This window comes from Mastomys coucha, unplaced genomic scaffold, assembly GCF_008632895.1.
Source record: "Mastomys coucha isolate ucsf_1 unplaced genomic scaffold, UCSF_Mcou_1 pScaffold13, whole genome shotgun sequence".
Lineage (NCBI taxonomy): Eukaryota > Metazoa > Chordata > Mammalia > Rodentia > Muridae > Mastomys > Mastomys coucha.
The window spans coordinates 70,853,900-70,871,307 of record NW_022196895.1 but is presented as its reverse complement, the minus strand read 5'-3'; the positions used below and the strand labels follow the sequence as shown (position 1 = coordinate 70,871,307).

At 45.5% G+C, this 17,408-nt stretch overlaps 2 protein-coding genes and 3 non-coding genes across 6 annotated transcripts; all 5 read right to left on the bottom strand.

Annotated features, from left to right (window-relative positions):
- Nucleotides 1–80: 80 nt before the first annotated feature.
- Nucleotides 81–7,621, bottom strand: CUNH18orf32 (chromosome unknown C18orf32 homolog). The gene is made up of 3 exons (XM_031366048.1): nt 7,443–7,621; nt 1,279–1,448; nt 81–739 (listed from the first exon to the last, which is right to left on the bottom strand). The coding sequence occupies exons 2-3, from the start codon at nt 1,423–1,425 to the stop codon at nt 674–676; spliced, it is 213 nt and encodes a 70-aa protein (XP_031221908.1). The 5' UTR covers nt 1,426–1,448; nt 7,443–7,621; the 3' UTR covers nt 81–673.
- A 1,276-nt stretch (nt 7,622–8,897) lies between these two features.
- LOC116087355 (60S ribosomal protein L17) lies at nt 8,898–12,162 on the bottom strand. 2 transcript variants are annotated; one of them, XM_031366045.1, is made up of 7 exons: nt 12,101–12,162; nt 11,390–11,442; nt 11,250–11,290; nt 10,821–10,955; nt 10,501–10,599; nt 9,480–9,671; nt 8,898–9,149 (listed from the first exon to the last, which is right to left on the bottom strand). In XM_031366045.1, the coding sequence occupies exons 2-7, from the start codon at nt 11,427–11,429 to the stop codon at nt 9,102–9,104; spliced, it is 555 nt and encodes a 184-aa protein (XP_031221905.1). In that variant the 5' UTR covers nt 11,430–11,442; nt 12,101–12,162; the 3' UTR covers nt 8,898–9,101. The 2 variants fall into 2 exon arrangements, with proteins under 2 accessions (XP_031221905.1, XP_031221906.1); XM_031366046.1 differs by lacking the exon at nt 12,101–12,162 and adding an exon at nt 11,839–11,863.
- LOC116087863 lies at nt 10,679–10,743 on the bottom strand. Its single transcript, XR_004117655.1, has one exon. It is a non-coding gene; the product is annotated as a small nucleolar RNA SNORD58 (small nucleolar RNA).
- Nucleotides 11,122–11,186, bottom strand: LOC116087864. Its single transcript, XR_004117656.1, has one exon. It is a non-coding gene; the product is annotated as a small nucleolar RNA SNORD58 (small nucleolar RNA).
- Nucleotides 11,510–11,575, bottom strand: LOC116087865. Its single transcript, XR_004117657.1, has one exon. It is a non-coding gene; the product is annotated as a small nucleolar RNA SNORD58 (small nucleolar RNA).
- Nucleotides 12,163–17,408: the final 5,246 nt, after the last annotated feature.

Below are 17,408 nucleotides of genomic sequence, written 5' to 3'. Positions count from 1 at the left end.
AAAAAACAACCAAAAAACAAAAACAAAAAAACTAAAAAACAAAAAAACCTTTCAAATATGAACAGACAAAAAGAAAGAACCACAAGTTAAAAGGATATTTAATACATTGTCAGGCCTAGAAGTACAGAGAGTAGAAGTGGTGTGACTGACCACAATGTTGATGTCACATTTTCAAAGAAGCTGCCCCTCTTCCTTTCCCGACTTCCTTGGAGCGGTGACCACTCTCCACTGTTCACTCGCCATCGCCTTTGTTGGTGATCACATCTTTCCATCGCATCCCGGGGACCTGCACTGTTTTGCACTAAGACTCATCCCACTCAGGAGCCCACAGGAAGTGAAAATCACAAACTCGTGAGAAAGAACGTGAAGGGTCACGACTGGCCCTGGGTGTCGGCTCGCACAGGCTCGCACAGGCCTTCTTGTCGTTCATATTAGTAAGTCGGAATAATAGAAACGAAAGCTACTTTAATGAAAAAGAGACTTGGGGTGAGATCATTAAATATAACTACTGGAATTTTAAATATAAATACCATGTACTCCCTGATCGGTATCAGGTGGAAGCTAAACTATTTATCTAGAATCCTGGTCTCAGAGAAAAAAGTCAGAGACAAAGAAGGTGCTTCAAATTATCGGGTCCATTTGGAAACAGCCAGGGGCCTTCGAGAGAACCACACTAGTCTTTCTTTTTATCAGAGACTTCTGTTGGTCCTTTGGTGGGTAATCCATTTGTACCGGCACCCTGAAGTGAGAGAAGATTCGAGAATTACTGTAACCAGAAGGTACTGATTTTACAAACATTCTTTCTAGAAGCAGACAATAAACTTCGGCCCTGACTGACCGCCCCCAGAATGATGCAGGTTACGTAAGGTCACATAGCTGCAGTCCAGTCCGTGCAGCGACTGGCACCAGCGAAGGCACCCGCGAAGGCACCTGCGCTCTAAGCATTCCTGTTCAAAACAAGCTTCGCGGTGGGCCTGGGGATTCAGTGGTGGTAGAGGGCTTTCCTGGTGGGCTCCTGGCCCAGGGTTCAATCCCCACGTCAGGTGGGGAAGGAAGGCAAAGGACAACACATTAATCAGAATCCTGGTTTCAAATCTTCCGATCAAATGTTAATAACTAAAACTGAGACACAGTAAAGCTTCGAGATCCAGAGGCTCGCCCTTCCAGAAGCCCGCGCGGTTCCCAGCGCCGCCCCTCGCCCAGCTCCTGCGAACTTGGGAGGCCTTAGGTTCCCAGCGCCGCCCCTCGCCCAGCTCCTGCGAACTTGGGAGGCCTTACCTTGCAGTTGCCCGCATTCTTATCGCCGGATTGCTGTATAGGCTTTTTAGGCCATAAGCGATTGAACACAGGGTATATATACGGCTCCAGGAACTTTTTAAAGATCCAGAGCAGGACTGGAATGACGATGCAAGGAATGCACACCATTGTCCCAGGCTGGAGCTCCGCAACTGCGACACCACAAGGGGAAGAAGTTAGCACACCTCAGGGAAAGGATCATATCCAGAGGAGGTGGGAGCTACCTAGAAAAATATTTGCTAAAAGCAAAGGTTTCTAAACCGAAATGCTGCTCTCTGCAAGGTAGAGGAACGGGTGAGGAGACGGGAACACTGAGACACCAGCGTCCAATCCTTTCCAGTCAGCGCTGCTTTCTAAGAGATTCTGTGATGAAAGACACGTTAGTGGACAGAGGTTCCTGCCTCCAAGCCTGACAGCCTAAGTCGAATACCCAGGACCAAGCCAGTGAAAAGACAGAACCAAATCACCACTTAGACCTCTACCACAGGCACACCATGTCAGGGGTACGTATGTCCACACAACAAATAAGAATGCAATAAAAGAACTTTTAGAAACACCAACAATATGTGCTAGATACTTTACACAGTGTACCCACTCATTTACTTCTAACAGAACCAGGAAGGGCTAGGACGGTTTAGTAGGTAAAGGTGCGTGCCACTGAAACCCAGATGGTAGAGGAAACCAACTCCTTCAAATTGTCCTCTGACCCCCACACAGCACAGTAGAGTACTCCCTCCCGTGAACACATACACCAAACTGATACACAGTAATAATGAAATAATAAGAAGGAGAATGATGAGACCACCAGAGAAACTAGATGTTCTACAGATTTCAAAACAAATGACTTAGAGCTGGGCATGTTAGTACCTGTCGGTAATTCCAGCATTTGATGTTTACTAGTCAGAGGTCACCTTGGTCTACCTAGGGAGTTCCAGGACAGTCAGGGCGCCCCATCGAGAAGGATTTTTTTGTTTGTTTGCTTGCTTGCTTGTTTTGTTTTGAATAGTAATAATGGTAAAATAGTAACAAGGGAAAACAGTATTACTTATACGCAAAATATAGGGTGCCCTTATCGCAAACTAATATAAGTAACTTAGAATTAACAACAGGCTAGGCTGTGGTGCACACACCTTTAATCCTAGCAAATGGGAAGCAGAGGGAGAGAACTCTGTGAGTGCAATGCCAGCCTGGTCTACAGAACTGAGCTCCATGACAGCCAAGGCTACACAGAGAAACCTTGTCTTGAAAAGACAAAACCCAGGGCTGGAGAGATGGCTCAGCAGTTAAGAGCACTGACTGCTCTCCACATAAATAAAATAAATCTTAAAAAAAAACCTCGTAATTTTACCAGCTGGAAGGACATTCTCACTTAAAAAACAAACAAAACAAACAAAAAAACCCCACAGTTTGCCAACAGAACAATGCTAAAGGCAAAATCTGTAATACAAAACTCAAACTCTAGGCTTGCAAATCAGCCTCTGCCAAGTCTCCCTTTCTATTTGGGGGGACTGGGTGGCTGGGGTATGGGGGCCTGCCTTATGCTGGATAGAAAAAATGATGCTATCACCTTAAACCCTATAATTGCTTTTTTTGGTTTGGTTTGGTTTGGTTTGGTTTTGAGAATGGTCCAGGCTGTCTTGGAACCTTATGACCCCCCCCCACCCCCCAGTGCTGATTTCCAGGTGCCACTATGTAGTCAACTCTCTCTTTTTTTTTTTTTCTTGGTTTTTTGAGGCAGGGTTTCTCTGTGTAGCCCTGGCTGTCCTGGAACTCACTCTGTAGACCAGGCTGGCCTTGAACTCAGAAATCCGCCTGCCTCTGCCTCCCAAGTGCTGGGATGAAAGGCATGCGCCACCACTGCTGGGCCTATAGGTCAACTTTCTTTTATACTTATTTTAGTGCTTAAAGATTTACTTTTTTATTTTATGTGTATTGATGTTTCTCTTGCATATGTCTGTGCATCATGAGCATGAAGCACCTGTGGGGTCCAGAAGCAAGTCATGTGGGAGCTGGGATATGAACCTGGGGCCTCTGGAACAGCAGCCCCCACTCTTAACCTCTGAGCCATCTCTACCTTGTATTCCTTGTAATAAGTACGATTTTATTCAGTGCTATGCTGAATAGTATTATGTCAGCCTGATACATGCTAACGTCCGTCATCTAAGAGAAATCCTTTTTTTTTTTAAGATTTATTTATTACATGTCAGTACACTGTAGCTGTCTTCAGACACTCCAGAAGAGGGCATAGGATCCCCATTACAGATGGTTGTGAGCCACCATGTGGTTGCTGGGATTTGAACTCAGGACCTTTGGAAGAGCAGTCAGTGCTCTTAACTGCTGAGCCATCTCTTCAGCCCCAAGAAATTCTATTAAGAAATTTATATTAAGAAAATGCCTGTGGCCAAGCATAGTAGTAGTACCTGCCTTTAATCCCAGCACTTGGGGAGACAGGGGCAGGTGGACCTCAGTGAGCATAAGGCGAGCCTAGTCTACATAGTGAGTTCTGGCACAGCCAGAATTATATAGTGAGACACTGTCTCAAAAAGTTAATTTATTTATTTTAAAAAGACCTCTTTATCCAGGACAGCCTGGGCTATACAGAGAAACCCTGTCTCAAAAAACCAAAAAAGCCGGGCGGTGGTGGCGCACACCTTTAATTCCAGCACTTGGGAGGCAGAGGCAGGAGGATTTCTGAGTTCGAGGCCAGCTTGGTCTACAGAGTGAGTTCCAGGACAGCCAGGGCTACACAGAGAAACCCTGTCTCAAAAAAACAAAAAAAAACCCTCTTTAATACTAGGCTGTAGGCAGGTCTGTAGGGTATTTTTTTAATTACCAATCCATGGGGGTAACAGCTGAGCCAACTGTAGGTGGTGCCATCCCTAGACTGGTGGGCCTGTGTTCGTTCTATAAGCAGGCTGTGCAAGCAATAAGGAGCAAGCCAATAAGTAGCCCTTCTCCACAGCCCCTACATCAGCTTCCTGCTTCATTCAAGTTCCTGTCCTGACTTCTTTCAATGATGAACAGTGATGTGGAGGTGTAACCCACATAAACCTTTTCCTCCCCAACTTGCTTTGGTCATAGTATTTCATCACAGCAATAGTAAACCTAAGATAAGAATTATCATGTAAGTAAATTGTTCATATCTAAAAGTTAATACTTCTACATTCTTTTTCCTTTTTAAACAGTCTTTCACCACAGAGCCCTACCTGGCTGGAACTCTCTATGTGGCCCAGCTCCTCCTCTACCCATCCAGTTATGGGGTTAAAGCCATTGTGATGGTTTGATATGTTGGGCCCAGGCAGTGGCACTATTAGAAGGGGTGGCCCTGTTGGAGTAGGTGTGTCACTGTGGACATAAGACCCTCATCCTCGATGCCTGTAAGCCAGTATTCTGCTAGCAGCCTTCAGATGAAGATGTAGAACTCTCAGCTCCTCCTGCACCATGCCTGCCTGGATGCTGCCATGCTCCTGCCTTGATGATAATGGACGGAACCTCTGAACTTGTAAGCCAGTCCCAATTAAACGTGCTGATAAGAGTTGCCTTGGTCATGGTGTCTATTCATAGCAATGAGACTGTAACTAAGACAGTCATGTAGCAAGGGGTACACAGAGAAACCCTGTCTCAACCCTCCCACCCCCCCCAAAAGCAAACAATCCCTTACAGACATGCTCAAGGCCAAGTGATCTGGAAACTCTCTTCCCGGGTAATTCTAGGTTATACCAAGTTAATAATTAAAACTAATTAAAACTAACCAGCACAAAGTTCCTAAAGACAAGTTTCAGAACAATACACAAAGATTTCAAATACTCTAATTTTCAGAATAATTTTTTGGTTTTTCAAGACAGGGTTTCTCTGTATAGCCCTGGCTGTCCTGGAACTCACTCTGTAGACCAGGCTGACCTCAAACTCAGAAATCCGCCTGTCTCTGCCTCCCAAGCGATGGAACTAAAGGTGTGCGCCACCACTGCCTAGCATTTTCAGAATAGTTTAATTAAATAGCATTGATTGTTGAATGAATCAGCACCAAAAATACTTTAACTTATTCATAATGCAGGTCAAAGAGTTATGATTCTTTTTTGATTTTTCTTTTTGATTGATTTATTTTATGTATATGAGTACACTGTCAATGTCTTTAGACACACCAGAAGAGGGCATCAGATCTCACTATAGATGGTTGTGAGCCACCATATGGTTGCTAGTAATTGAACTCAGGACCTCTGGAAGAGCAATCAGTGCTCTTAACCACTGAGCCATCTCTCCTGCCCTTTTTTTGATTTTTCAAGACAGGATTTTTCTGTGTAGCCTTAGATGTCCTCAAACTCAGAGATCTGCATGTCTCTGCCTCCTGAGTGCTGGGATTAAAGGCATGCACCACTGCCCTCTGGCCCCAGAGTTATGATTCAATCTGAATACAATTCTGAAATAAATTACAGGCAAAAACTATAAGCAAGTATAAATTTTCATCAAGGAATGACTAGATATCTTATAAAGGAAGGAATCAATCCTAGTCAAAATAATTTTAAAAATTTCCAAAGTAATCTCCAAAACTTATAAGAACATACCTTTGATTAAAAAAAAAAAAAAATCAGTTTAGTTGCTGGGTGGAAGTGGTGCACACATTTAGTCCCAGCACTCAGGAGAGACAGAAGCAGGCAGATCTCTGAGTTCGAGGACAGTCTAGTCTACAGAGTGAGTTCCAGGACAGCTGGGGCTACACAGAGTAACCCTGTCTCGAAAAATCCAAAGTCAGTTAGCAGGGCTAGGGAGATGGCTCAGTAGTTAACAACACTGACATGGCAGATCACACTGTCTGTGACTCCCATTCCAGGGGATCTGATTCCCTCACACATGCAGGCAAAACACCAATGGACATAAAATAAAAATCAGTTCCACGTTTTGAATCTGAGCTGGAGATATACAACGCTCTAGGTCTTGCACCCTTGTATAGTGCCACAGCGCAGTGCTTCACAGATTTCATAGTTAGAATGCCTGGATTTGAGACCTGCATCACTTTCTGAAGGTGTTTCTTGGATAAATTAATCAACAGGACTGTGCCGTAATCCCCTCATGAGAAAATGCAGAAAGAGGACCCCCACCTTACAAGAACACAGTATTCACTCAATAGTGTGACTACAGCCCAAAATAGAAATGTAACAAAACAAACAGGCCAGGCTTGTGATCTCAACTATTTTGGAGGCTAAGAGACATAAGTCAGCCTGGATGCCCGTAGAGCTCAAGGCCTGCATCAACTATGTAAGGAGATCCTATCCTCAAAATGAAAAACCAAAAACAAGTCTAGAGTTTTTAGACCAGCTGGACTACACAGTGAGATCTTGTCTTAAAAAAACAAAACAAAACAAAAAAGCAACAACCTTTCTTTTTTTTTTAACCTTTTCTCCAATTAAAAAAATTACTTCTTTGAGAATTTTACCACTCCTTTTCAGGCCTTTTTCCTACTCAACTGCCACCGTGTTGTTTTTTTAAGATCCTACTTGTAGCTAGTATTTTAGAAATTTGTACACATTATGGTCTAGGTAAAAACTCCCAAGAACCAGTGCCAGTAATTGACAAGGTCTCACTCTATAGCCTTGACTGGCCTTAAATTTAAGAGACTCACTTGCCTCTGCCTCCTTTGAGTTGAGATGAAAGGGGTGCACCACCACTCCTGACTTCCACAGCATGGGCTTTATAAAACCTTTTAGGATCTTTTAATTAGTAAGCCAATAGTATTCTCCCTTAATCCTCGTAACTATCTGATAAATGTTTTATTTTATTCTATGAAAACTGCGGTGAAAAATCTAGAAGATGACAAGGTAGACTACTATTTTAACTACTATCCAAGCCATCAAGGAGCGTAATCTTTCATTCATCTTGGCCTAAGAGGACAATGGAAGAGAGAGGAAAAGGCTAGGGATCTACCAGAACTGCCCAACAGAGCCGTAGTCGCCTTCTTTGGAAGACCCGAAAGGAACTGAACAAGTCAAAGACAACATCAAAAAGTAGGGAAGCTGCAGAGGGCCAGTGGCACAGAGAGGAGGAGCACCCACTCTGCGGGTCCAAAGGGAGGAAAAGCGCGAGGGAAGCAAGGAGGGGACACCGAGGTCCACGGATGGAGATCGGTGCAGAAATGCAAGGCAAACAGCTACCTAATTCCTGGGGTGCACCGGCGCAACGCACAGCGTCTGGGGACGTCAAGCCGCCGAACAGCGCCGCTGACAGACACCCTCAGCGCGAGCCCCAACTCCCGAAACTTCACTCGCCACCACCAAGACGCCCAGGGCGATGCCCGCACTTCCGGGAGGCCGGGCTGCCAACAGCCAATGGCAGGGCAAGACACTGACAAAGCCATAAACGTCACCCAAGGGGTGCACAGAACGCAACGATGACGCGTGCAGAGCTCGCCGCACTTCCGGAGCTGCGCTGTAGTCAGCGCCTGAGGCTAGCCCTTCCGGGTTAGCAGAGGGTGCCGCTGTGTGCCGAAAACAGATTTCCAAAGCACCTGACCGACTAGATTCTGAAAAACTAGTGCTGTGCTGGCCAAGATTTGAAACAGGACTCTGGGGTAAGGCTTACCCGGTCCTCCTCACCAGCCATAGGAACGGCCCTGGCACGTAATAGGGCTTTTTTAGGCTCAGATGTGCTAAAGCCAGATCATCTTTTGGGTTTTCACACTAGATGCTCAGACTAGTCTCGTCAGGATTCTCAAGTTATGGTCTCCCTGGAAGCAGGAATTGTGTTCCCCAACTCATAATTAGGGACTTTTGCTCAAGTGGGTAAAAACGGGTCTGGGTTGTTTCTAGCACTCAAACCATGAGCTGCAGCCCATTCTACTCTTCTTACTAGAACAGCGGACTGGTTTCTTGGTAAAGTTGTGAATTTGGAACTCTTTTTTGGTTTTTAGAAAAAGGGTTTTTCTGGTTGGCCCTGGCTGTCCTGGCAACTCTCTGTAGTGCAGGCTGGCCTCAAACTCAGAAAATCTGCCAGCCTCTGCCTCCCAATTGCACGGCCCACCACTGCCAGGCTGAACTTGGCACTCTTACCCACTGCTGGTTGACACAAAACCTCTTTGCTGATCTTATGTAATTGCTACTTTGAACAACCCAAAAGAAACCACTCTTCCCACAGAGCCTTGTTCACAAAAGGTTCAAAGGAACCATTGTGCTGCAAGACATGGTCTGATATGTTCAAAAGATAAAGATCAGGTTCTGGTGACCACAGAACTTGGGAAGCTCGTTTCTCTTTCTCGTGTCCTGAACATCTAGGTTTGGAACCTTCACCGAGCCATTTAAACCCTATGAGGCAAGCACAAAACCTAAAACATGGTTTCAAAGGCAAAGGTCTACATACTAACTGGAATTTTCTGAGTGCCCTAAATAGGCAAATAGACAGGTTTTCAGTATGTGGGATGCATGGCTTGAAAATTTGTGCATTAAGTCAAGCTGTAAGCTACGTGGGAGGCATGAGCTGCCACTGCCCGACACAAGTAAGTATCTTAAGCTATGATATAGCTTAATTAGAAATCAATTGTAAATAATTCCTTTCCCAAGGAAGGCTTATATACCCAATAGTTTGTGAATGACACATACTTTATACCGGTATTCTTAGCTAATTCAATAAAGCTAGACATTTATTTACATGGTCATATCGTTGGGAGTAATCTATTTCACTGCTTAATAATAAAAAGTTCTTCTGAATGTTAAAGCACATGTCTCCCAACAGGGCTCATGAACAGATAATCTAAGACAATCTGTGTATAAAGACCACCACAAGACCTTTAGTTTATCTGCATTTATTTTATGCTGAATTTATTCCCGTGCCATGAGTTTTTGTTTCTTCAGTTTCTTCTGGGATATCTGTGAAGACAAACAGAGGAACCATTTAAGTTTCTGGACTAGAAGAAGCACTAAATCTTAGGACTCAAATTCACACATAAGAAAACAGGAAAAGCTCAACTGCTAAAGATTAAGGACAAATGGCCAAGTGCCAAAAGGGTCAAATTATTCGTTATTATAGAGATACCAAATGCCAGGAGTAATCCAGTGGGGGCACAGGTTCTGCAGAGGTATGCCACAGAAGCCACACTGAAGTGGGTAAGGATTGGTCAGTACAGCCTCCAGTCATGACAGACACCACAGCACCACTTGTCTCTCCAGCAATACATACCAGCATACTGAGCGACTTACCTTTTTCTTCTGTGCCACCTCCTCTTCTGGCTTTGGAACAATTTGCTCCTTCTCAGTGAGGATCATCTCAATGTGGCAGGGGGAGCTCATGTATGGGTTGATCCGGCCATGAGCTCTGTAGGTTCGTCGGCGCATCTTAGGTGCCTTGTTCACCTGGATGTGTTCAATGACTAGAGAATCTACGTCTAAACCCTGGAAATGACGAGAGAGAAATCAAACATCTGCTTTTCAATAAAGCTTCAGTACCCCAGGCCAGCCTCTTAACGTGGATGACCTTGAACATCCTGAGTGCAATGTCACTGTGCATTTTAGGTAGTGATTCTCGAGTGAGATCATGAAAGGCAACCCTTATTTTATGGCATTATTTAAGACATTCAATTGCCCTAAATTTAGTCTATTAAATACATGTTGTCGGCGGGCAGTAGTAATGCATGCCTTTAATCCCAGCACTTGGGAGGCAGCCGGATTTCTGAGTTCGAGGCCAGCCTGGTCTACAGAGTTCCAGGACAGCCAAGGCTATACAGAGAAACCCTGTCTTGAAAAACCACAATATTTAGTATAACCCTTAGGGTTATACTAAATATTTTCTATAACCCTTAGAGTGGTTAGAGACAGACCATTACTCAGTCTCATTGCCTTCTTACAGTATGTTTTCCCAACGTCATGGGAGAAAAAAAATCACATTTTCAAATGTGAAGGAGAGTATCACTATCCAACCTCTACACATAGATGTCAACAAACTATACCATCTCTAACCCTAACCAATTCCTCAGAAGGCAAATAACATTAAGCAGATGAAAAATTTTTTGGGTGCCACACCTTAATCTGCACATATCAATAAGCTATAAACTCCCAGACCAAAGAAGATAGCACATCTTAAACCATTTTAGGGAAAATTCTGTAATACCGGATAGAGGCAGAACACAAAAACATTATCATGGCCTTTCTCTAAAAGAGTTTCTTACTATGTAGACCAGACCGACCCCAGAATATGCCAAAAGGACAGCGATGGCTCAGGTACCTTAAGTTCAGCATTACTCTCTGCATTTTTAAGCATGTGCAGCAAAAACTCAGCACTCTTTTTTGGCCACCGTCCCTGTGTCCAGCCCCACTGTTTGGCCTGAAAGAGAAAACAGGAAAGCAGTTTGTTACCTTCCTTGATGGGTCAGCATTGAGGCCCAGTTAAAGCCAGCACCAAGGTTGCTCAGAATGTGTTTCATTTCACGGTTAATCCAAAGGTGTCCTAAGAGAGTCATCACAGCAACCCAACTGACTGAAAAGACTGTTGTCCATTCCCCCACCTCCTTACAGTTTGCAACAGCATTCCTAAACGCATCTCACCTGGGCACACCTACCGACTCCACCATTATACCGCCGGAATGGCACACATTGCTTCTTCAAAGTGACATCCTTCAGATACTTGGTGGCTTTGCGGATATGCATGCCCTTGATGGCCTGGGCAGTTTCCCGGGTGTTCTAATAGAAGCCACAAAGGTTTGGTTAACAGTATTGCATTTTGAGAGATGAATAAATTCACAGTTCGGCAAGCTCCACGATCTTGTAATCACATACCCACCTTCTGCAACAGTGACAAATTTTACTCAAGCACCCCCACCCTGACGATCTACTTATAGAAAAGGTGGCTGCTCAGAATTTACTTATTTTCATGGTGAATCCAAAGGTGTCCTAAGAAAGCCATCACTGCAGCTACCTTTCAGAGGCATTCAGAATTAAGTCAGGAATCTTCAACAAGATGACAGACTTCCTTACCTTAAAGTGAACACGGAGGTTTGAACCTCTTGATTTGCATGCTACAAACAAAGAGGGGGGAAAAAGTCCGTTATTGGTTGCATTATGAACACGCCAAACCCACAACACAAAACAGAAGCACGTCCTCGTCAGTCACTTACATTTTGTGGGGTTTTCCGGGTCGAGGGAGTAGCGAACCATCTTCACGGGTCACCTGCGGACACAGCAGCTAGTAACTAACACAACCAGCTTGGAAACCAAGGAGGTTTCAACGACCCCCGGCTGCTCAGAGAATAGTTCTTTTCACGATTAATCCAAAGGTGTCCTAAGAAGTGACATCATCGCAGCCATCTTTCACCCCCTTCTTTTGGGGGGTGGGGTGGGAGACGGGGTTTCTCTGTACAACTGCCCTGGCTTTCCTAGAACCTCCAGACCCGCCCCTGTCTGCGGCTGTTCTCCACCCCGTGCCTCTGCAGCCAGGGACCTCGCAGCAGCATGGCACGATGGAGCCACAGCTCTCTGCAGAGCCGGCCTCCCCACTGACTCGGTCCCGAGCCGCCCACCCGGCGCTGACCTCCGCACCCTCGCCTGGTCCTAGGCCGCCCCTCACCGTAGGAGCGCAGCCTCGGGCGGCCGGGCCCCGTCACCCATGGCCGCCCATCACGCTGCTCCCCGGCCTGCCGAGGCCCGCGCGACCCGGGGCTCCATCCAGGTCGGAGGCGCCCACACAGACAGAGCACGGCCGCCGGTGGCGAGGACGCATGGCCCTTCGAGCTCGGATGCCGGGACCGCGACACCCGGCGCCCCCGAAGCCACGATGGCAGCGATGGCGGAGGATTCGCCCCCAGAACCCGGCACCGACTAACACTCACCTCTGGCCGCTTACAGGAAGAGGAAGCGCGAAGGCTACTGGGAGAATTCATGAGAGCTCGACCTCTCGCGAGACTTCCGGCCCGAGGAACGAGATCCGAGGAGTGGGCGGGCCGAGAAGGGAGGAAGTGTGGGATGCTTTTAGAGAAGTTTGTAAAGCACTGCATCTCCAGGGACTCTCCTTTTTTTTTCTTTTAATTCAGAAATTAAAATGTATGGGGTTTAGGTGGCAGTAAATAAAGACAGTCTTCTTGTTTGTTTGTTTTTCGAGACAGAGTTTCTCTGTGTATCTCTGTCTGTCCTGGAACTCGCTCTGTAGACCAGACTGGCCTCGAACTCAGAAATCTACCTGTCTCTGCCTCCCAAGAGCTGGCATGAAAGTCGTTTTGTAAATGGACAGTGAAGATGAAAGGCTAGAGCCAGAAATGGATGTGCTAGCCTTTAATTCCAGCACTCGGCGGGTAGGACAGTGGACCGCACCAAGTTGGAAGCCAGCCAGGGCTATACAGTGAGACCCTGTCTTAAATATATAGCCTAAGGGCATATGTCATGGTGCCTCATACCTGAAATTCTAGCGTTGTTGGTTAGAATGGAGACTAGGGCCGGAGATGGAGAGATGGCTCAGCAATGAATAACATTTGTTGCTCTTGAAGAAGACCCTGTTCCCATAAGGTTGCTCACATATGTAACTCCAGTTCCAGGGAGTTAGATAGATGCCTTCTGCCCTCGATAGGCGCCAGGCACACCCGAAGTGCACATACCCGCTTGCAGGCAAAATACTCATACACATTAAATAAGTCTAATTTTTTAATGTATTTATTTATTAAGACAAAAAGAATTCAAGGCCAGCAAGCACTACACGAAACCCTGTCTCCACAAAAAGGTGAAAGACTGACCTATAAAACCAGTCCTTGGGAAGCTACGGAAGTAGGGTGGGAGTGGGAGAGAAAAGCCAGGGGTGGGGTGAGATGGGGAGTGAGTGAGTCAGTCAGGGAGATGTTAACTGTGGAGGTCAGGCCACCTGAAGACCCTGGGTCAGGATTACTGTCCCCAGGGCCAACTCCAGATCTTCGTGGTTGCAGAAAAGTGTTGGCATTTTCTTTTCCTTTCTTTCTTGTCTCTGATTCTATTACAGCCTGGCTTTAGACCGTCTGTTCTCTCCCTTCCAGGCAGCTCAGACTCCCGGGACTGAGTTGGCTTACAATGCCTTGGGCTCACATGGCTTCTGGATATAGTGTCAAAGATCCTCCTGTCCTCTGCCCTCACTACCAAACGCTGAGTATTACGGCTTTTTCCTAGGGAGTCCCTTTCTTCACAAGCGTTTACTACAGGCTGTAAACTCCCAAAGAAATCATCCTCTTAAGTTAGATAGACCCAGATATCAAACCACTGTCTCATTATTTTTTCCTGGGGATCTCAGAGGTGAATATATAACTCACCCTTAACTAGAACCTCGGCCTTGGAATGTAGATTACTAGTAGAATACTTGCCTAGACTCTCAAGACCTGGCTTTGATTCCTGCCACTGTGTGTGTGTGTGTGTGTGTGTGTGTGTCTGTGTGTGTCTGTGTGTGTCTGTGTGTGTGTATGCATGTGTGTGTCTGTGAGTGTGTGTGTGTGTTTGTACTGTTGAACAGTTCTAGGCAAGAAAGAAATGATACAATTTATATTTTAGAAAAATAACCTTGACTTCCCTGTAGAGAGCAAACTTGGGGGGTGGGAGTAGACATAAGGAGAGAGATATGGATGGTTTTGCAAACTCTGAGGGTCACTCATGCTAGGCTGGTCCCAGTGGTCGAAGGAGTCCAATCACAGGACTTTTCTGGGGATACGGCTAATGAGCTAGCTAACGGACTGGATCTTGGACGTGTGTAAAGACAGTAAGATGCTCTTTCCATTCTTGATTGGATACTGAGCGGCACAATAGGCTGAAACGAGGGGAGGAACAGGAATAATCAAAATCAGTAGTCCGTGTGGCCTTATTCAAACTTTTGTCCTATCAGATGTGCTGGCACACACCACTCAGGAAGATGAGGCAGGAGAATCATGAGTTCCAGGCCAGCTTGTGTTACTCAGTGAAGTTAGAGACCAGCCTGGTTATATAAGGAGACTACTTTTTGAAAGTTTTGTCTTCAGATTTAAGCTTAGGGAAATTTAAAATACACACACAAAGAAATATACAGTCGCTTATACGGAACTTCCGGAGAAGTCTGTGTTGTGTCTTTTCCTTTCTCTCTCATCTGGCCAGTGTTACAGGACATTTGAACCTGTTTTTACTTGGGGTGTGGCTCACACACCTTTAATCTCAAACAATGAAGGTAAAGTTAGTTTGTAGAAGGAAGCACCCATTTTGAAAATGAAGTCTAATTGAGTGGCAAACAAAGGGATGAATCAGAGAAAGATTAGACAAAAATAGGATATGCCCAACTCTCATGAGAAGAGAGAGGAAAGGGAAGCTATTAAGAGAGAGACAGTGCAGGAGGAGAGGGTACAATACTGGATACTAGAGCAGTGCAGTAGAGCTGAGAGGGAGAGCAGAGCAGCAGCACAGAGAGGGAGAAGGAGGCAGTGTTACTGGGAGAGTTATGCAGAGACAGACTGAAGAGAGAACAAGCTAGACATAGGTGAAGACAGAATGAGCAAGAGAACAAGAAGGAGCCAAAAGATTAGAACAGATTGTTAGCATTAGTTTGAGGCCAGGCAGAGCAATTCAGAGGGTGAAAGAGAAGCCAGATTGAATCAGTCAGCTGGGAGAGGAGTTTGAGCCAGAACTGCTGAGTTGAATCAGCCAGTTAGAATTCAGAAAGAACTAGTAAGGGTGAGCTTATTCAGCAGTGAATCTCAGAGGCTAAAAACATTCTAGTCAGAGATTAGGTTGTCCAGAGGCTAGAAGCTTCCAGGACTAGGCCTGGGTTAGCAGACAGAGGCAGTGAGCCTCCCAGATGACATTGACAACAGGGGAATAAAAGTCACTTTTACAGGCTACGAAACCCTGATCCTCCAGCTTCCTCTTCTGTTATGTTTGTTGGGGTCCTGGAATTACCTCACAAACCACATGAACACCAGTCTCATCAGACAGGGAGAGTTTACCCATTTATCCATTAAAGATATACAGTGCAGTGCTTCCACATAAAGAGACCTGAGATTTACTTAAAATACCTTAAAAATAAAAGAAGGAGGCATAAAAAAAAAAAAAGCATTGCTAAGGCCTAGGTAAAATATTAAGGCCTGGCTAGCCTGCCATCATAAGGAAACTTTCTCATATGTTTCTGCTGTTATTAGGAAACTTTCTAATGCCACGTTGATAACACATTCTGTTGTGTTTTGTGCCCTTTAAACCAATCATGATCAAAGTAAGTAGAACTGCTTTGTAGAGTTACCCACAATAAACTAGGACCAGAACCAACCACCCAGCAGCACTTCCTGCACCCGTGTGTGGGAGCTTTTACGGTATTTGCTTTTCTAAGCTGCACCTAGGATGGACCCTAACATAAGAGACATAAGAAACGACTTAAAATAAGACTTCCATTTTGAGTAGTGTTCGAGTAAAGTTTAAGTTCTAAAAACCTCCCTGAGAACAGACATCCTGGTTGGCAAGTTAGGACATGAATATTAGACAAGGCGAGTCCCCTGCCACAGTAGAATGTCCCAACCAAAGGGAGCAGGATAAATGTATGGCAAAGACAAGTTCCTAAGGAAATCCTCCTGTCCTTAAATCCTGATTGATGGAATAACTTAGCACAGCTGTTTGTAGCTCTCAGGCTTAAAAAGCCCTGTAGGACCTTAACTGGGGCGGGGGGTGGGGGGGGGAGTCACAGTTCAGTTCCTGAATCTGGACCATGGCCCTGGTAGATCAGTCCTGGGGCATATGCCCATTAACTATCCCTGTCTGATGAGACTGGTGTTCATGTGGTTTGTGAGGTAATTCCAGGACCCCAACAAACATAACAGAAGAGGAAGCTGGAGGATCAGGGCTTTGTGGCCTGTAAAAGTGACTTTTATTCCCCTGTTGTCATTGTCGTCTGGGAGGCTCACTGCCTCTGTCTGCTAACCCAGGCCTAGTCCTGGAAGCTTCTAGCCTCCGTAGAATCTAATCCAGCTCTAGCACATTTCAGCTTCTGAGACTTCCTGCTGACTAAGCTCACCCCTCTTTCTCTCCCAGGTAGCCTTCTCCCAGAATCCTCCTCCTTTTCACTCTTGTATTTTTAATATAACTATGATACCATTCGTATACATCAAACCACCATCGTCAACAACAGCGCCTTAATATAGCAGTGATGGTTTGTATATGCTTGGGCCAGGGAGTGGCACTATTACAAAGTGTGGCCCTGTTGGAGTAAGTATGTCACTGTGGCTGTGGGCTATAAGACCCTCAGCCTAGCTTCCTGGAAGCCAGTATTCTGCTAGCAGCCTTCAGATGAATATGTAGAACCCTCAGCTCCTCCTGCACCATGCCTGCCTGGATGCTGCCATGTGTCCACCTTGATGGTAATGGGCTGAACCTCTGAACCTGTAAACCAGCCCCAATCAAATGTGGTCTTTTATAAGATTTGTCTTGGTCATGGCGTCTATTCACAGCAGTAAAACCCTAAGACAATATCTCATATCTTAGTTTGAAAGCAGTCTTTTTTTCACCCCCCCCCCAAAGTCTTTATAGTTTGTTCAAATCAGAATCAAGGCAAAATCCCAATATTGCATTTGAGAAATAGATCTCTATCTGATCCATGATGGCTTCTCATTCTCATTCTCCACGTCCCACCCTTTCCCTCTCACCTCTTGCTCATTTGTGGAAGAGACTGGGATGACGGGCATGGAAAATCTCCATACTTCAGGATTTGGCCTGTAGCATCGTTATCATGTCTGTAAACATACTATTATAGCCTCTGAATTCCTGGAGATACACACCAACACTTGGTCAGATTAGTTTCCTTGGTCTTCTAGTTTTGACACGAGGTTTCACTATGTAGCCCAGACTAACCTCAAACTCATAGTCCTCCTTAGCTTTCGTAGTTCTGGGATTACAGGGGAGTGCCACCATGCCCTGCTTGTGAGGTAGAATACTCTAGCAAGTGGAGAATAGGAGCCTGGATTCCTTCAAGGTGGGATGGGAGACACAGCCAACATCCATTGTAGTAGGTATTAATAGATCATTGTATGGATCAGAAACTGGGGTTTGTGGGGCAGTGGTTGTGCATGCCTTTAATCCCAGCATTTGGGAGGCAGAAACAGGTAGATCTCTGAGTTTGAGGCCAGCCTGGTCTACATGGTGAGTTTCAGGACAGCCAGGGCTGTACAGAGAAACCCAAGAAAG